This window comes from Panulirus ornatus, chromosome 57, assembly GCF_036320965.1.
Source record: "Panulirus ornatus isolate Po-2019 chromosome 57, ASM3632096v1, whole genome shotgun sequence".
Taxonomy (NCBI): Eukaryota; Metazoa; Arthropoda; class Malacostraca; order Decapoda; family Palinuridae; genus Panulirus; species Panulirus ornatus.
Window position 1 is genome coordinate 6,232,303 of NC_092280.1, and position 21,246 is coordinate 6,253,548.

General features: G+C 37.2%; 1 protein-coding gene across 1 annotated transcript in view; it reads left to right on the plus strand.

Moving 5' to 3' along the window:
- LOC139766169 (polycystin-1-like) overlaps positions 1 to 21,246 on the plus strand; it is a 303,003-nt gene that overhangs the window by 180,127 nt on the left and 101,630 nt on the right. Inside the window, exons 36-43 of the mRNA XM_071694439.1 lie at positions 2,287 to 2,431; positions 2,883 to 3,051; positions 3,302 to 3,381; positions 8,002 to 8,140; positions 10,380 to 10,615; positions 13,184 to 13,408; positions 16,536 to 16,753; positions 17,268 to 17,433. Of these exons, the coding sequence (XP_071550540.1) occupies positions 2,287 to 2,431; positions 2,883 to 3,051; positions 3,302 to 3,381; positions 8,002 to 8,140; positions 10,380 to 10,615; positions 13,184 to 13,408; positions 16,536 to 16,753; positions 17,268 to 17,433 (1,378 nt within the window). The remainder of the gene's footprint in view (positions 1 to 2,286; positions 2,432 to 2,882; positions 3,052 to 3,301; positions 3,382 to 8,001; positions 8,141 to 10,379; positions 10,616 to 13,183; positions 13,409 to 16,535; positions 16,754 to 17,267; positions 17,434 to 21,246) is intronic.

Sequence of the window (21,246 nt, forward strand, 5' to 3'; positions counted from 1 at the left end):
ACATTTTTGTGTAGTTTCTTACATCAGCAAGGTAACTCCAAGAATAAAGAAATAGCCTCATTTGCTCACAGCTATGAACTCTGAAATCAGAGCCTACATGTACAGCCAAGTCCCACAGACTGTTCTGTGGTTTCTCCTCACCACTTCATATGACCTGGTTCAGCCTCGCGACAGAACGTCATCCCCTGCATGCCACATTGTTCCAGTTCATATGATCCCAAGCATGCCTTTCACCCTTCTGAATGTTTAGCCCCTCACAACTCACTGGCTCTTTCACTCCAGTCTTCCATCTCCTTCATGGTCTCCCCTTCCCCTTTGCTTCCTTTACTTCTGACATTTATTTCCTCTTCATCAATATCTCTCCACTCATCCTCTCCATTTGACCAAACCATTTCAGCGCACCCTGATCTGTTCTCTCGGTCATACTTTGCTTACTGTCACACATCTCATTTTTCATGTCATTCTTACACAATCAACCTTACTTCACACATTGTCCTAGGATATTTTATATCCAGCACATCAACCCATTTCCATTCTTTTGCTGTCATTGCCCATGACTCATACCCACGCACCAGTACTGGGACTACTGTGCTATCAAACAAAACCATCATTGCCCTCACAGACAGTTTCCTAGTAATCCACATATTCTTTAGTACTAAGAATGCAAGACTCGTGTCACCTCTCCCACCTTTGCTTCACTATGCTTCCCTTATTCAGTCCAGTGTCATGTCCATCCTTAGGTATCTAAAGCACTTCACCTCCTTCAGGCTCTTCCATTCAAGCTCATATTTAAAACAAACAGTTTTGCCCTACTCTCCATATTATTGACCAACTCCTAGGGTTGGATGAACAGCTGGGTTGACTGTGGACCAACTGCTACAACCAAGATTCGAATCTGTGCGTTCAACCCATCTTTACAGTTCAAAATCATATCAGCTATCCCTCAGTAAACTTCAGTGTGAGTGAAGAGGGTCATTCATTTAGAAGAGGAATAATGTATGACAGTTCCTTTTTGGCATATAATTTATCTAAACTAGGTTTAAAATCACACATTTTCATTACTGTCTTCATTTGGTATCTTTTATCTGAAGATCCATTCCTCATTGGATCCATCATTCATTGGAAGATGCTACATCATTCTTTTAGATGACATGATAACAATTAAGTAGAAGGTGGGAACATTAGGTACAAGTAGTCAGTAGGAACATTAGGAAGGAGCCTCTGCAAACGCTGTGCTAGACTGGCCCCCTGCCAGTGGCCCGTTAAGGGTGAGGTACTAGAGGCTAAGAAGTAGCACTAGAGTTCATCAGTTATGGAGACCCTATTGCTGTGGCCTCCCCCTTGAGGGAATTCCTGAAGTTAACAGGCATCAGAGATATAGATAGCAATATTTTGAAAAATGACAGTTTTTGGAATGCTAGATTTGAGAGGTTTTACTGCATAGGCAAAGTTGAGCACTATGGTAACTAACATAAAGTGAAAAGTAGAAACTAAACATAGTCCAAAAGTGCTTTTTGAGCAAAATTGAGAGAACAAAATTAGTATATCAAAGGTTGTATCACCTACATCAATATATCCTAGAAAGAAATTGAGAAAGGTACATGATAGTTTGTTCTTGGAAATAAGTAGATGGAATTAAAGGTGTACTAGGACTAAAAATTTAACAACAAGGATGAAACAGAGTTAAGGCCTCAAGATTATCCTGGAATGTATCAAGAAGGCTTTAGACAAAAACATTTTTTTTTTTCCTTTTTTTAAACTATTCGCCATTTCCCGCATTAGCAAGGTAGCGTTAAGAACAGAGGACTGGGCCTTTTTTGGAATATCCTCACCTGGCCCCCTCTGTTCCTTCTTTTGGCAAAAAAAAAAAAAAAACGAGAGGGGAGGATTTCCAGCCTCCCGCTCCCTCCCCTTTTAGTCGCCTTCTACGACACACAGGGAATACGTGGGAAGTATTCTTAATCCCCTATCCCCAGGGATAAGACAAAAACATACGAGAGCCAAATGAAAAAGATAGAGGTACTTTTCAGTATTCTGTCAAGGAAAAATAAAACCCTCAAGGAATGAATATGAAAGCATACAAAAAGAGGAATAGGTGATTGGCTAAAAATGTTTCTAGGCAATCTCAAAATTGACATTAATTCAATGCACCTGTCAGCAGATAATGATAGTGTTGGTGAACAAGCACTGAATGCAGTGATTGTTGTGATTTTGCCCAGTGGCAAAATCTTTTCCAATGCAGGTATGTACTTTCTCTTTTAATTTTTTCTTTCTTTTGCTCACCAGGTTAACAAGAGACGATCTTCACAAGTTAGATATAGGAATTATCGGTGGAAGTGCCTCACTGCAGCAGAAATTTTGTCCCGTTGAAAACTGCACATTATCATCACCTATGGGCTTTAGCTTTATAGAGTGGTCAGCTAATATTTTTGTAAGTAAAGTGCTCAGTAAAGAAGAATTTTTTCTATTATCCATAGAGTTTATTCTTGTCAGTGGTTATAGTTTGGGACTCATTAGCCCATTCTTGTTTATAATTACCAACAATGTATAAATTTCTTAAAATGTTTGTGCTTGGATGAAAAGTCTCGAAGAATGGATATAAGATATTTTCAGTCCTCAGAAGAAATTTTTTTATCAATCTGAATGTGAATAAAGTCCCATCTGTTGTTGATTTGCACACACAGCACAAGTTAAGTTTCTTGGTTGGTGGGTGGTGCAATATTTTGACCTCTGTGATTACCATTGTTAGTACATCTTTAATTTGAGCTCTGAACTGTATGTGGCATATTTTTCTGTAGTGTTTGTTTCACTCAGGAATGGAAACTTCATGGTAGAATTATAATGTAACTCAGTTAACCTTTGGCTATTTTTTCTTTCCCCAGAGCTTTGCTAAAGGTGTAGATAAATTGTCACCTGAAACAAAAGTACTCGATTTGAGTCTGTACAACCGTGATATGATTGAGCTTGTTATAGAAGACTTACCTCCGGAGGAATGGATTACGTTGGACATTCCCAGATCATTTAGTGGAGCAGGCAACACTACTCCTCCAGGTTTTGAATTTTTTATTCTCGTTACATTTTTGATATTTAATCATCAATGTTCTTAGATATCCTTATGTATATATTACTTTCTGCTGAAACATATAAGATCTGGTTATAGTTTATCCATAAGATCTGGTTATAGTTTATCCATGCATTATTCATGTCATACTTCAGACTTGAACACCAATATAAAAGATGTAATTTATTTTGAAAATTATCATTTTCATGTTTCAACTAATTATTTACTCTATTTCATTAGCAATGGAGATTGTGAATGCTACTGAGAAATCATCCCAGCAGTCAATACCTGTATTGTACAGCACTTTCAATGTTACCTTGGTCAGTAGCACTCTTACTCTGTTTTAGAGTTTGTACTTGGCCTTCACCATAGGTTTGATGATCATTGATAATTCTTATTTGAGACAATGAATAATTAAGGCTTCATTTTCATATTTACAGAAATGAAGATTCGATAATCTCTGATTGCTCTGTCATTGGAGAGAACTTGTTGTGTCATCTTACCAGTAAACCATTACTAGATGCTAGATGTGAGACTAGCCCCAATTAAAGTTAGCAAATTGATGTCTCTATATCATCCTACAGTCTGATACATTATCATAAGGTGGTCTTCTCATGTGATTTCTACATTGTAGTATGCACATGAGTAAGTAAAATTTTGTGAACACAAGATGAAGAAAAATTACCAAGACATCATCATCTACAAATAGTTTGAAAAACAACCGAATGGAATTCCACGAGAGAAATATGAGTGAATAAGTTATGGAACAGTGAACAGTATATAGGCACCTTTGCCCAAGGAGCAAATAGGGATAGAAAGAGAAAGCCAAGAGTATGTTAAAGACTTTAGGGTTATTATAATGAAAAACTTGAAGGAGTATATTGTTAAGACTGTGCTTTTAAACCAAATAATGAATGGTTTGATAATGAAAACTTTTACAAGAAGAAACAAAATGCTAATAAGAATGTTTGGTTTATATATGAGAAGCAAAATAGAGTACTGCTTTGTTGTATAGTCACCAGATTAACAAGTTGGAAAGAATATAGGAAGACTTCATCACCAAAATTGGTCTGAACAAATTAGCTACCATAAGTTAAAGGACCTTGAATTGTAAAGTTTATAGAAAAGAAAGGATGATTTATATCAACAAAAAAAATCCTGACGAGTAGTGTTTTGAATATAAGGCATTTCAGCAAGAAAGATACCGAATTATCAAGTCTGGAATGATTCCTGGGAATTTACCAAAAAGAAATCAGATATATTGATATTCATTTGTCCTGCAAAGAAGTTTGAAAGATTGTTTAATGCAATACTAGTAGAAATGAGAAACGTGCATGAAGTGACCAAGGAATTATATAACTTTTTCATCGATCTTATCCATGATCATGGTTCTCTTTTGTAGAGTGTCTGAAACTATGATTATGGCTCTGGAATTTTGTGTCTCATTTTGAATTTCCAGCTGATGTATGATTTCATATTTTATCCATAGATGTCTATGGCACCCTATCAACACAGCTGAAAAAATATCATCAAAGGATGTGCTTTATTTGTCATCATTATGGGATGGCAGATTTATGAAGCAACATTTGTCGACAAATTAACAGTGATAGAAATAATCTGTGTATTATTGTTTCTTTTCTTCATGAACATAAGGTTATGGTTTTATTTTTCATACTAGATCACCGTTTCCTCCCTGAGTGATGTAGCACCAGGAAACAAACTAAGAAAGACCCATCCATTCATGTACACACACACATATATTGGATTACGTGTTAACTGATAGGTGTGTAAAAGAGAGGCTTTTGGATGTTGATGTGCTGAGAGGGGCAGCTGGAGGGATGTCTGATCACTATCTTGTGGAGGCAAAGGTGAAGATTTGTAGAGGTTTTCAGAAAAGAAGAAAGAATGTTTTGGAGAAGAGAGTGGTGAGATTAAGTGAGCTTGGAAAGGAGCAGTGTGTGAGGAAGTATCAGGAGAGATTGAGTGTAGAATGGCAAAAGGTGAGAGCAAATGGTGTGGGAGGAGTGGGTGAGGAATGGGATGTATTTAGGGAAGCAGTGATAGCTTGTACAGAAGATACATGTTGTATGAGACAGGTGGGAGGTGGGCAAATTAGAAAGGGTAATGGGTGGTGGGATGAAGAGGTAAGGTTGTTAGTGAAAGAGAAAAGAGAGGCATTTGGACAATACTTGCAGGGAAGTAGCATAAATAACTGGGAGATGTATAAAAGAAAGCAGCAAGAGGTCAAGAGGAAGGTGTACAAGAGTTGAAAAAGAGGGTAAGTTGAAATTTGGGATGAGAGAATATCATTGTATTTTTGGGAAGATAAAAAGATGTTTTGGAAGGAGGTAAATAACTTGCATAAGACAAGAGGACAAATGGGACCATCGGTGAAGGGAGCAAGTGGGGAATTGAAAACAAGTAGGGACGGAGTAAGTATTTTGAAGGTTTGTTGAATGTGTTTGATGATAGAGTGGCAGATATAGGATGTTTTGGTCGGGATAGTGTACAAAGTGAGAGGGTCAGGGAGAATGTTTTGGTAGAGAGAGAAAAAGTAGTGGAAGCTTTGTGGAAGATGAAGTCCGGCAAGGCAGCAAGTTTAGATGGTATTGCAGTAGAATTCATTAAAAAAGGGGGTGACTGTGTTGTTGATTGGTTGGTAAGGATATTCATTCTATGTATGAACCATGGTGAAGTGCCTGTGGATTGGTGGAATGCATGCATAGTGCCATTGTACAAAGGCAAAGGGGACAAAGGTGAATTTATATGGGAAATTATATGGGAATCATATAGGAAACTATATGGGAGGGTATTGATTGAGAGGGTGAAGGCATGTACAGAGCATCGGATTGGGGAAGAGCAGTGTAGTAGAGGATGTGTGGATCAGGTGTTTGCTTTGAAGAATGTATATGAGAAATACTTAAAAAAACAGATAGATTTGTATGTAACATTTATGGATCTGGAGGAGGCATATGATAGGGTTGATAGAGATGCTTTGTGGAAGGTTTTAAGAGTAGATAGTGTGGGATGAAAGTTGCGAGAAGCAGTGAAAAGTTTTTACCAAGGATGTAAGGCACGTGTATGAGTAGGAAGAGAGGAAATTGATTGGTTTCCAGTGAATGTCGGTCTGCAGCAGGGGTGGGTGATGTCCCCTTGGTTGTTTATGGATGGAGTGGTTAGGGAGATAAATGCAAGAGTTTTGGAGAGAGGGGTGAGTATGCAGTTTGTTTTGGATGAGAGGGCCTGGGGAGTGAGCCAGTTGTTGTTTGCCGATGATCAGCTCTCGTAGCTGATTCGTTTGAGAAACTGCAGAGGTTGGTGACCAAGTTTAGAAAAGTGTGTGAAAGAAGAAAGTTGAGAGTAAATGTGAATAAGAGCAAGGTTATTAGGTTCAGTAGGGTTGAAGGTCAGGTTAATTGGGATGTAAGTTTAAATGGAGAAAACCTGGAGGAAGGGAACTGTTTTAGATATCTGGGAGTGTACTTCACAGCAGATGGAACCATGGAAGTGGAAGTGAGTCACAGGGTGGGGGAGGGGGCAATGGGTCAGGGAGTGATGAAGAATGTGTGGAAGGAGAGAATGTTATCTCAGAGAGCAAAATTGGGTATTTTTGAAGGAATAGTATTTCCAACAGTGTTATAAGTGTGTAAGGTATGGGCTATAGATAGGGTTGTATGGAGAAGGGTGGATGTGTTGAAAATGAAGTGTTTGAGGACAATATGTGGTGTGAGATGGTTTGATCATGTAAGTAATGAAAGGGTAAGAAAGATGTGTGGTAATGAAAAGAGTGTGGTTGAGAGAGCAGAAGAGGATGTGTTGAAATGGTTTGGACATATGGAGAGAATGGGTGAGGAAAGATTGACAAAGAGGATATGTGTGTCAGACTTTTCACTTAGCAGATGATTTGTAGCATTTTTATTTTTTTTATTTTCTTTTATTATACTTAATCGCCATCTCCCGCATCAGCAAGGAAACAGATGAGGAATGGCCCAACCAACCCACATACACATGTATATACATAAGCGCCCATACATGCATATATACATACAGATACATTTCAATGTATACATACATGTACATACACAGACATGCACATATACACACATGTACATATTCATACTTGCTGCCTCCATCCATTCCCATCACCAACCTGTCACACATGAAATAGCATCCCCCCCCTCTATTCCTTGCACACCTTTCACCCTCCTGTAGATTCATGCCGTGATCGCTCAAAATCTTTTTCACTCCATCCTTCCACCTCCAGTTTGGTCCCCCGCATCTCCTTATTCCCTCCTCCTCTGACATATATGTCCTCTTTGCCAAGCTTTTCTCTCTCATTCTCTCCGTATGTCCAAATCATTTCAACACACCCTCTTCTGCTGTCCCAACCACACTCTTTTTATTACCACACATCTCTCTTACCCTTTCATTACTTACTTGATCAAACCTTACACCACATATTGTCCTCAAACATTTCATTTTGAACACATCCTACCTCCTCCGCACAACCCTATCTATAGCCCATGCCTTGCAGTCATATAACATTGTTGGAACCACTATTCCTTCAAACATACCACTTTTTGCTCTTCGAGATAACATTCTCACCTTCCACACATTCTTCAACGCTATCAGAACCTTTTACCCCTCCCCTACCCTGTAACTCACTTCCACTTCCATGGTTCCATCCGCTTCTACATCCACTCCCAGATATCTAAAACACTTCACTTCCTCCAGTTTTTCTCCATTCAAACTTACCTCCCAATTTACTTGTCCCTCAACTCTACTGAACCTAATAACCTTGCTCTTATTCACATTTACTCTCAACTTTCTTCTTTCACACACTTTACCAAACTCAGTCACCAACCTCTGCAGTTTCTCACCCGAATCAACATTTTATCAAAATAGAATGTAAGGCTAATGAATATTTTCTTTTTTTCCAGCCTGACCCCAATATTAATATAGAGATTATCTTAGTAACTCCCAATCCCCGGATCTTCTTGTTTTTGGACAAACCACGATTACCAACCCTTCAGGATTCCATGATATTCTACATGGTGAATAATATCCCAGTGGACAATGGTAAGATAAAAAGTATCTCCTATTGTGCTCTCCCTAAAGGAAATTTCTTAGAGACCTATTCTATCAGTTTTTGAATTGTATTCTATCTTTATCTAATTATGTGAAATATTCATGATATATTTCTGTTGTTTGATTTAAACTTCAGGCCTATTTACAGGATATAATTAAGTGTATGTAGTGACTTAGGTTCTTACACTGATCCTCAAATCATTTCCAGTGTGGTACTAAGATCAGTTATATCCTTGGCCTCAGTATATAGGTGATGATAAGGATTGATGAGCTGACAAAATTAATTTCTGTTTGGTAGCAGATCAGAAGAGAAAAATGTTGCTTTGTAAGGAAGTGTTTTTGGAATATTAAGAGGTGTTACTGTCAAAGAATATAGGATAATATGGGAAATAACTGTTAAGTTAGTTTGATGTGATATTTCATATTGAAATATTGTAGAAAATACGGAAAAGAAAGATCATAACTAGGTAGCATTTGAAGAGGGATATGTATGGAGAAATAGTAAAGCAGAGGAAATGTTTAAAATGATTAAAAGATAAGTTGAAACATTGTGTAGGAGGCACTTGTTGATTATGATTAGTTTAAGGTTCTAGTTCCTAGGTTGGAAATAGGTATGGTAATGGAGTTGATGGTGGAATATGTGCCAACACACAGTCAGATGGAAGAACTGAAGAGGAGTTTTATGATTGATATAGCTGAAGTATTCAGTGTGAGATGGGAAACTGATTATCATAGTAGTTATGAATAATAATGTATAAAGAATTCAGAAGCACCAGTGTTGAAGTAAATAGTTCATGAAAGGGAGGCCCTGGAATGGAAAAAAATCATAGTGAATTTGCTTTAAGATTTTTTCTAATTTAACCACCTTCTGCCCAATATGTGGTAGGGGTAAGCTCTTTATTTCTACCTGGGGGTTGGTGATGAGTCATGGAATGGTTTGTATGGGAAGGGTATAGTGTTATTGCATATAACTGAGTGCAGAGCATTTTGAGATGGGATTGTATTGGGATGATCTTTCTTTCACTGTGTAGGTTTTAGAGTATTTGTGGTTGCAAGGCAGCCAGTGATTGTTAGGAGTGCATTATATATGGTTTGCAACTCTTTACTATTTGCTTTTGAGAGGACAGAAACCAAGTACATTAGGCAAAATATAAAATGGAGCAGATGAATTTTTTGTAAAGGATTTAAGTAGGCATTACTAAACTTTGCCTGATTGTTGTTAAACCATGAGTGAAAAGTCACCTTTAGGAAGGTTGTACCATCATCTGTTGATGAATGGGAGTACATTCCCATTGAGGAACTTTTCATTTCAAAGGGGTTCATCATCTTTCTGCCACTGGAAGTTACAGCCTTGAAGCTGTAGGAGCCCCTTCAGAGAAAGAGTTTTTGGAGTTATATGATAATTAGGATGATGTATAAGTACACCATTAGTATAGACTGAACAATAAATATGATTACAGAAAAATGTACTGATCTATGAACAGCCAGCTGACAGCAGCAGCATGTTTCATGTCTTAACATTACATGATCCCAAAGAATCATTAACTCTAAATCACTGGAAATGAATTAGTCATTGATGTCAGCCTGATGGTCGTCACCAATTGGTTGGGAGTGGGCTTAAACAATGATCGTATGGCTATGGGTCACCTTAGGGTGGTTCACAAAGGTTAAGCAAAGGATGGTAGTTCCTAACTAGGATCATGAAGGTTGGAGGAGTGGAGGATTCCTGATCCATATATTCTCAAGGAATGTATCTCATGCTCATGATACCAGTAGCAGAGCAGAGAGATAGTGGAATTAGTGAACAAGTTATTAAGATATATGGGTACATCAGTGTATGCTATGTAAGGAATGATTGCTGACCATGCACATTATTGATAGGTCACTGATGAAATAGGAGGAGTAGAGTTCCAAGTGTAACTAAAAGATCAAAATTGTATGTAAGTTGAGTAGATATGAATCATAAACTTATGTGATGTATTTTGTTTACTAAGCATAGGATGAACATTCGCATCATGTAAGTTTTCATTTAGCTTTTCTTTGTTTTCTATGCGACTGATTGTTGATTTTTTAAGGTTTATTGTTTTTAATGAGTTTGTTATTATATTTCACCTCATACACATGGGAAGAGAGATAGGGTGACAGGTAAGATAGTACTTTTTTATTACTTGGTCCACTTTACAATTTAAGAAGTGGTGTGAGCTAAAGATAATACAAGCTTTTCCAATAGGTACACATATGCTGTTTCTTCCGAGCAAGGATCTACAAGGCCCTGGTCGGTATTTCATTGGTGTTGGTGAATTTAAAGATACCTCTTACATCAGTCGGATGGATAATCCTAAGGAGAATAATGTTACAATGGATGCTGTTCAGAACATAACCACTGACTATGGTTTAAGAATAATTGTTTCTGGTGCTGCCTTCCTTAACAAAACAACAATGGAGTGGGATACAAAAGGCATTGTTGTAAGTATTGAATACTGATAGTTATTTGTATGCCTCATGGCATTTTGGAAAATATATCTGTTTTGCCGGTCAATGTATCAATTACCTTTGATCATAATGTCATTTGCAAGAGATGGATTGGAAGCATTCAGCATTCATACAAATCCTCATCTTAGATTTAGCTTACTAAAGGAAACAGAGATAATCACAGTAAAAGCAGTTCTTAGTTTCCAACTTTGCACAGTAAGTTGGTTACCAGGCAAAGCTAACATGCTGATTTACACATTCACCCACTTACATAGAATGCCTCCATTATGCTTCCTGAAGAATCAATCCCCAGCATCCCCATCTGAAATTACTATATCTCTCATTACTTCACTCACATCTGTACATGTCTTTCACAGTATACATCTTGTCCTTTTGCCTTTAATCATACTTCAAGACATCTGCACCGAGTTATTTAGCCCGGGAACATCAGGGAAGGGGGCTAATGGGGAGGCAATAACAAGTAGTGGTGATGTGAGAAGGAGATGGAGTGAGTATTTTGAAGGTTTGTTGAATGTGTTAGATGTTAGAGTGGCAGATATAGGGTGTTTTGGTCAAGGTGGTGTGTGAAATGAGAGGGTTAGGGAGAATGATTTGGTAAACAGAGAAGAGGTAGTAAAAGCTTTGCAGAAGATGAAAGCCAGCAAGGCATCGGGTTTGGATGGTAATGCAGTGGAATTTATTAAAAAAGGGGGTGACTGCGTTGTTGACTGGTTGGTAAGGTTATTTAATGTATGTATGACTCATGGTGAGGTGCCTGAGGATTGGTGGAATGCATGTATAGTGCCATTGTACAAAGGCAGAGAGGATAAAGGTGAGTGCTCAAATTACAGAGGTATAAGTTTGTTGAGTATTCCTGGGAAATTATATAGGAGGGTATTGATTGAGAGGGTGAAGGCATGTACAGAGCATCAGATTGGGGAAGAGCAGTGTGGTTTCAGAAGTGGTAGAGGATTTGTGGATCAGGTGCTTGCTTTGAAGAATGTATGTGAGAAATACTTAGAAAAGCAAATGGATTTGTATGTAGCATATATGGATCTGGAGAAAGCATATGATAGAGTTGATAGAGATGCTCTGTGGAAGGTATTAAGAATATATGGTGTGGGAGGCAAGTTGCTAGAAGCAGTGAAAAGTTTTTATTGAGGATGTAAGGCATGTGTACGAGTAGAAAGAGAGGAAAGTGATTGGTTCTCAGTGAATGTCAGTTTGCAGCAGGGGTGCGTGATGTCTCCATGGCTGTCATTTCATGTGTGGAGAGGTGGCGACGGGAATGAATAAAGGAAGCAAGTATGAATTATGTACATGTGTTTATATGTATATGTCTGTGTATGTTTATATATGTATACATTGAAATGTATAGGTATGTATATGTGCATGTGTGGATGTGTATGTATATACATGTGTATGTGGGTGGGTTGGGCCATTCTTTCGCCTGTTTCTTTGCACTACCTCGCTAACGCAGGAGACAGCGACAAAGTATAGTAAATGAAATATAAATAAATAAAAAACCTGGGTCCTCATTGTGAAAGGAGTCCTGGGATATAACCCCCTAAAATCCCAAGGTTACACTACACCATTAGGTGGAACAGGATTGACTCTCAAGTGAGAGTTCTTTGATGAGACTGTATGCTTTTTTATCAATTGACTGATACAGCCTTGCCAAAAGTGAATTCACAAAGAGACTTGTGAAACCTCAAGGGAACTATATGATACTGACATGAAGGGACAGCTGGTGATATCTGAAAAGTATATTGAAACCACAGGATGAGTAACACACACTAAGATCCTTCAGAGTTTCACAAGCAACTGTAGTGTCTTGAACCTCCAGAGTATGTTGAGCCTTCTTAGAGCTTTGGTTACCACTGCAGACCTTAAGTCTATTGGGTCCTGGTTCTGATCCTGAGCACAACCATCCCAGCTGTTTACCCTTTCCAATGAAGTTAAGACCTGTTGTATTAACAAGGTTGAGATAGGGCAATATAGTCTTTTTACCTACTTTTCTTTCTTGCCTCAACAGGTGACATCAGTTGCTTGAACCATTGGGAAAATCCTGGCTAAGCTTCTTGTGTACTAACTTTTAGAAGTTGAGTAAACAGAGGAGGGACAGTTCTTTGGATCATCCTGCTCCCACCTTTCTCAGTTGCCCTGTACAACACACAGGAGATGTGTGGGAAATATTCTTTCTTTCCTATTCTCTTTTTTTCTTCTTTTTTACTCCCCTGCCATGTCCCACTTCATTGGGGTAGTGCCAAGAACAGGCAAAGCAATGATGCCATTTGTTCGCATCCAATCTTCTTTATTTCAAAGGATAAGCTGTATGCAACTCCTTTTAAAATATGCTGATGAATTTTTTGAAGTTTGACACTTTAGTAGAAAGTTCATTCAGAGTGAGGAAGTATGTTCAGGAGGTGAATAATTATAAAGGAAATTTATTGGAATGAACAATTAAAAAAGGTAAATATCTTCTCTTGAATTACATATTGGGTTAAAAGCCTCAGTTGATATTTTATTCATTCTTTTAACATTAACATATACCATCTGCAGGTAACAGAAACAGCCTACGCCATAACCAAATGTGAATCTGATCATCTGACAAGTTTTGGGTCTGGAATGTTTGTCATGCCCAATACCATTGACTTTAATTATGTCTTTGCCAACATGGGTTTCAGCGACAATTTAACTATCTACCTCACTCTCATCATCAGCTTTGCTATATTCATTATCTTGCTTATCTGGGCTCGCTCAAAAGACAGGAAAGATTCTGAGAAGGTAAGATTCATGATCTTTTTTAATATAAGTATCCATGATTTGCCCAAGAATATTGTCAGGTAAGTTTCACTCTTATCATGAGGACATCTTTATAATTTTGCCAAATTGATTAGGCTTGAAGAAATAAAAGTTTAAATATAATGTGAAAAATCATTTTATGGTACTCATACAGCCAACAAAGACTTATCACATTAGTTCTCTCTGTAAAGTATGGAGGTTGAATGTGCATAAGGTTATTTGATGAGATGATAGAAACCCCATGAAAATTCATCAGGTGCAAATAGGGCAGAGGTAAATAATTGTGGTGTTAGGTGATATGAATCCAAGCATTGAAAGGAATATTATTAGATTTGGTGCTGTGAATAGATCACATGTGAGCATCAAGGAATGAAGAGATTATGCTAGGGATCTGTACAAGATATAATTTCTGTCATTTATACTTTTATCAGTATAATTCAGTGTACATGTGGTATATTGTGGATGATAAAAAGAGGGCATGGTTAAGCTTATTGAGTGGGTTTGATGGATGACTTTCCTGCAAATATATACTCAGTTTTAGAAGACAGTTGATTTTAATGAGTAAAGAAGAAAAGAGAGTGGTTTAAGAGAGTTTAAATTTGAATGATTAAAAGTGAAGCATATTGATAGGTTTTATGAAGGGATGTTAATTGATAGGCTAAATGATTAATTAGGTGAATGATATGGAGAAATGAATAGGATTTTCTATGGGAAAATTTTCGAATGATGTAGTAAATGTAATACAGGTACACCACCGATTTTCCGACAACTGATGGATCTGCATCTCCTTTAGTCCGGACAAAATTATGAGGGAACTTGAAATTACCACAGCCACCAGACTAGTTTACTGGGTGGCCACAGATGGCATTGTGTGTAGGGCACACTTATTTACATTCTTTACACTGCTTTTGTTGGTGGTGATACTGCAATTCTGTGAGATTCTTAGCTTATTTTGCTTAGATTTAACCCTAGCTATGGCTTCTAAGATATATGAGAGTGTCAGTCGTGGTGTCAAACATAAACACCACTCCATATCGATCCAAGATACAGTTGAATTGTTGAAAAAAATGGACAGTGGTGTTTCGGTGCGTAAGCTGTGGGACATCTACAGTATTGGTTCATCAACTGTTTATGATGTAAAGAAGCAAAGGGAGAAAATGTTGAAGTTCTATGCAGACAGCGATTCCAAGAAACAAATGACGATTAGAAAAACTATGAAAGATGATAAGAGTACTGAGCAAGATTGAGTGATGATGGAATGGTGTCGACAGTGTCCGAGTGATGGAGTGGACATGTCAGGTAGCATGATAATGGACCAGGCTAAGTTGTTCAACAAAGAACTTAAATTACAACATGAGCAAGACTATAATGAAGGACAGCTTCAAAGATTCAAGAAACGTTATGGAATTTCCATTAATAAAGTGTGTGGCAAAAAATGGTCTGCAAACAATGAAGGAGCTAGCTCGCCGAGTATGTGGACGAATTTGCGAAACTCATAGCTGACAAGCACCTCAGTCCTGAGCAGGTGTATAATGCAGACGAAACTGCATTATTCTGGCGATGCACACCTAGGAAAACACTAACAACAGAAGATGAAGAAGACCCCACAGGATTCAAACACTCTAAGGACAGACTTACCATCTTAGGGCACTCAGACATTTAATATTTGTTTAATTCAAATTTGTAGCAGTCCATGGTATACTTTAAACATATGGGAGATATATAATTAGTGGGTTAGAGGTTTGCTGATGAATTATTATTATTATGTGACCATGGTTGGTCCGGCAAAATGGTTAATCCGGCAAGGCTTTGGAACCAAGAGTACCGGAAAATCAGTGGTGTACCTGTGTAAAAGATTTTAAGAATGAAAATTAAAGAATCAGTTGAGAAAGGGAATAACAGAGTATGGTTAGTATGAAAATGAGAATTGAGAAGCATAACAGCATAACAAGTTATTATGCAATAAGATATTATGAAGAGTTGTATGAAAATGCAAAAGTTATCATAATTCATTAATGAAAAAGCAGAGAGTTGTAAGGTAGAGTGAAAAAAGGATGGATAAGACTTTGGGGAGGAAAGTAGGTTGGCACTATGATGGACATAATAAGATGTATGAAAAGGTGAATGACATGGTGACTTATTTAAGAGACAAGAAAAATTACATCTCGGTAATGATTTTGCACTTGGTAGCATAAATGGGAAATGACTAAAATATTCCAACAACAAAGAAAGAAGAGATTTCAACTTATCAGGCACATCTTTGTTTGTAAGCCTCCATCCAAAGAATTTTCTACTCAGGTTATTGTCTGATACCTAATATTAATATATGCCTTGCATGTAACTCACAACTGATCACCATCTTTTATAATCACCTGCAAAAATGTTGAAATTGCTTTATGAAATATATGAATATTGTTCACTCAGAGTGTCAAGTACATCAGGCTTGGCTTAGATAGACACATGTGATGCATATCTCAAGTCACAACATATTTTGTTTCACAAAAATGTGCACACTGCAGTACAAATACCAAAGTTTTTTGCATACCCACACAACACGCACTTCCCTTATTCTTGATATTAATAAATGCACATAAAACAAGAGGGAATAATGAGACCCAGTCTCATAAGGCTGAAATGCTCTCAGTTTGATGCAGTTATGACAAATGCATACTTAACAGAGGATGGGAGGAATGAGCATAAAGCTTGGAGCAGTGAATGTGCTTCAGGTTGAAAACTTGCTGCTGTACTACCCATTTCATCCTAGGTGATTATTGGTTGGCTAATCCTTCAGTTGTGAAGTTCAGTTCAGTAATCATTTTCACAAAGCACTTTGACAACCCTTTCACTTTAGCAGTCTTTGTGTAGGATCTCAAATATTCTAAATATATTTCCAAAAGTTTATCATTGTGATGAGATATAACACAATTTTCTAAATAAGATTATGAAACAGCCCAATCTGTTTACATTTGCTACACTTCCATTAACTCAAGCTGTTTTATTACCAGTCATATAGGAATCTCAAGAAGTACTGACAGAAATAATAGAGATATTGTAAAATCAATAATTATGAGAGGAAAATTATTTAACTGATTTGCTTTGTGTCCTTTAGGTTGGTGCTGCACCATTGCCAGATAATAAAGTGGAGGACAAGTATTTGTATGAGATCCTTGTATTTACTGGCAATACCAAAGGTGCACAGACAGACTCTCTTGTGCAGTTCATTGTTTCTGGAGAAGATGATGAGACGGATATACGAACACTTGGAGATGATAAGCGTAAAATCTTGCGTAAGGCTGATGTTGATGTTTTTGTCATGGCTGTTCCAAGGTAAGTACATTGGTATCATATTTTCTTGAATTACTGTGTGTAAACAGCTTATACATAATGAACAAGACATGCATGTAAGTTAACACTGGAAATAAAAGATTCTTAATATGATTTTTGTATCGCCTGCTTACCATGCCAGACACTTAGGAATTGCTTTGTCCATCATAGTCAACCATACATCCATCATCCATCCATCATCCATCTTTGGGAGTCACACTTGAACCAGCAAATTAACCTTTGTCATAACTCTAAAAATTTTAATTGGGCACTTATAAGACTTAATGCAGTTGGTTTTCCAGCACCTAAAGAGTTGAATAGTACACAAGACCTATGACTAGCTTGAATTTTGCTTGAGTAAGGCTCCTTATAAAAAGACTTAACGTAGCTCATAAACTGATTTTTTTTTTTTTTTCAAATAGTATTTGCATCCAGTCTTATTTCACTCCCTGTAACAATGCTTCACTACAAGTGACAGTTGTTTCATGTGGTAATGCTGTTTTATGAATCATTGCAGACCTCTAGGACCTTTGCAGTTCCTTCGAATTTGGCATGACAACAGTGGCAAGGGCCCTAATGCTTCATGGTATCTCAGTTACATTGTCTTACGGGATGTACAGACTGGGGATAAATATGAGTTCATATGTAACCAGTGGTTTGGTGTAGAGTTTGATGATGGACAGGTAAGTAAATGCCAGTTACTTTTATGACATGAGTTTTTCTGTCTCTATCATCACTCCTTTCCTAATTTAGTATGGTGGATCAGGCACACACAACCTTAAAACGTCACTCCCCTCTTTTTTTTATCAAACCATATCCAGCATGTTAGTGAAATTCTTTTCTTTTTCTTTCATACTATTCGCCATTTCCCGCGTTAGCAAGGTAGCGTTAAGAACAGAGGACTGGGCCTCTGAGGGTATATCCTCACCTGGCCTCGTTCTCTGTTCCATCTTTTGGAAAATTAAAAAAAAAACGAGAGGGGAGGATTTCCAGCCCCCTGCTCCCTCCCCTTTTAGTCGCCTTCTACGACACGCAGGGAATACGTGGGAAGTATTCTTTCTCCCCTATCCCCAGGGATAGTGAAATATGGGCTTTTAACTGTTCTATCTTCCAGACTAATTTGATTTGCCAGCTGAGACAAAGATCTCCATTCATAATACTTCCATACATGTTATGCCTCCGTTGTATTCATGTACTGTTTCTAATCATTCTTCTATCATCTTTGTCTCAAGTTTAAGTAGCCCCAGTGAAATTTCAATTGCATTTACAGTATTCATGATACTATGAGAAAGAAGAACTTGAATGAACTGGAGAAAAGAATGAAAAAAGAGTAAATGAAGAACAGTTAGTACAAATAGGATAGAAGAACTTGAAGAAAAAACAAAAATACTTGCAGGAAATTAACTGAATCACTCAAAAGAGAAAAAGAGCAAACAGAAGCATGATGAGTAACATGGAAAATATTCTTGTCATTCTCTAGCCAGTGGTACTAACCCAATTGATACATCACCATGCCTACAGGTTTTGTTCATATTCTATTCCATTGACCCATGCGTGGCTAATACTTTTTTGGATGACTGTATTAGAATGATTTGGACATATTGAGAGGGTGAGCTAAGAAAGACTGAATAACAAACGTTGCTTTGAATTTAATCCCTAAGGGACTAAACCCTGAAAATTTTGGGATTCCCCAGGCTTAGGGTTTATGAAAGAGGTCGAAAAATATATTAGTCTTAGGAAATACCAAGCAGAGTTAGAAAGAAAGGAAACATCTTGTAAATAACCCATATTTGTTGCTTTGCCAACATTTGAATCTGGCATTTCATGCACTTGGCTTATCACGTTTGTTGCATTTTTCCTATTCGAGCATCTTCATCTCTTCTACATGACCATCTGTGGATTGCTGATATGCAAAGAACTTTTTCTATTGCTAACAGTTTGGTAACTGCTAAATCATTGTTGCTATCATTGATGCTCAGGAGACTATTGCTGCTTAGCCACTAATTGGCAAGGGGTGTACACTCGGGCCATACCTTCCCCCATCATGTTATGTGGGGAACTGAGGTACTAGAGCTCTTTCCTGATACTATTAGTAGTTAATTGTTTTATAAGGCATCTCTTTATACTGATAAAGTGCATCTTCCAGTTTGAATGACAACAGGAAAAGGCAACCCATAGAAGTATGGCTATAGTCTCCACAGGGTAAGACATTGTGCTGTGTGGGTAACTATAATTCTAGGATTTTCTTCTCAGTGCTATTTACAGTTGCTTGTTATATAAGGCACCTTTACATTTAAAATAAAGCAGGAGGAGGTAACCCATACATGTATGGCAGTGATCTCCATACTGTAACCCATACATGTACGGCATTGATCTCCATACCGTAACCCATACATATATGGCTGGGATCTTTTAGAGGCTAAAAGAGAAAAACAAATTTAAACCTTTTCATACACTCAAGAATATAGTTCTCAGAAGTAAGAAGAGAAGTAAATAGACCCTTTCCAAAGAAATATTTTATTGATTCATTAAAGAGCTTTGGTTCTGATAGAAGATATCCAGTTCAGCAGTCACAGACTATTCCTTCAAGTGATACTCCTCAGTATCCTCAGTGGGCAGTTTGACAATGCCTATCATAGTTAAAGAAAAAGGAAGAAAAGCTTCACCATCTGAAACCCTTAAACCTACGTACCCTCAAAGTGTTGTATCAAATGGTTCTTGTGATTCCCCTACAGTGAAATAACATTTGGATATTTCTGGGAAGAAACAGACCTCAGATGCTCCTTCTGAGAGGTGCTCTTTATATGCTCCTTCCTAAGAGCATCCTCTATGTATTTCTTGCAAGAGTCCCTAAGGCACACGCTTGAAAGAGTGCTTATCGAGTGCTTCTGAGAGCCAAAATTCACATGTTCATTCTCTGGAGAAGTAATGAAAAATGAAGGAAATGTAAAGAAATATTGATATTTGTTTAATTTATAGTGTTCTACATTGGAACTGTAGAGGAACATGGTTCCATTTGGAAGATCTTGAAGTTTTATTCAACGAAACCTTCCCCAAATTTGTATGTCAGCATGAAACCAAATGAGAAAATGAGACCCTAATCCATAGATGTGACATGAATTTTATAGATCTGTCCCTCCATTATTTGGAAATGAGAGATCACTCATGATATACTGTACTGTAATTTTTTAGAGGAATATATTATGATTGACAGAATTCAGAGTAAATTTGAAATCTGAAATTACAGTTTGTTGCTTTTCTTTCACTCCAGAATGAGAGTTTATGAAAACTGACTTTGAACATCTAATGAGTGAACTACCAGGACTTTATCTTCTGCTGGATGATTTTACTGTATACAGCCCTTTAAAGTACAGGGAATGCTGTAACTGAAATGGGAAAGGGATACTGACAAAAGACTTGTTTTCATCTTTGATGTTAATATTCTTAAGATGGTAACCCCACTTGTCACAATGAGCAATGGAAATACTCTGGTATTAACCCTTCAGTTTGTTCTAGCAATATTTTTCTAGATTTTAATTGGTTAGTCGTGAAAGTCCTTCAAGGTACTGATCACACTCCAATACAATCATAATGATTAGCATATCCATATGCTAATCATCAAAAAATAGCAGTGTTCTTTGATTTAGAGAAATCCTATGATACTACTTGGAAATTCAGTATCATAAGGCAGTTCCACAAAATGGGCCTTTGAAGGAGACTATTAGGGTTATTCAAAAGATTTTGAAAGACAGAAAATTAAGGTAGAGGATTTTCAGTTGAATTTACACAGGAAGAAGGTATGCCATAGAGTAGTATGTTAAGTATTTGTTTTTTATTGTTGCCATCAATAAAGTAGGCACTATTCCAGATGTTAAATTTTACTATTTTGATAAATAGGCTATTTGTTGTAAAGCATCATCTGAAGTTGCTGTAAAATACTTGCAAGTACTGTTCATAAGTTTACCAGTTTTGCAGACAATTCTGATTTGAATTTCTCTGAACAAAAACTATGCATCTTACTCTGATTTGAATTTCTCTGAACAAAAACTATGCATCTTACTCTGATTTGAATTTTTCTGAGCAAAAGACTATACATTTTACAAAATCAGCTGAAAGATAGGCAACTCCATATGTATTATTGAAAGGCATGTGTTCTCTATATGAAGAATAGGCCTTAAATGTTCTGAATGTAGTGTCTCATTACTCTTGAGAAGCTGATAGGAAAACCATGATGAAGTTATATGATTTATCATGTAGATTGAAACTGGACCACGGCTATCATTTTCATTCTTCGGCCATAGATGACATCCTAAAAGTGGATGTTGTTATATATAATTTTGGTGTTTGAAAATGCACAAGAGCATTCAGATTCTCTAAAGTTAAAAGTCTGTATTCAGATTCTCATGATCTTATGAATGTAAGATTTGAAGAACTTGGCCTAAAGTATTTATTCAGTTTTAAATGTACACCATCAAACGCTATATATATCTATGTTT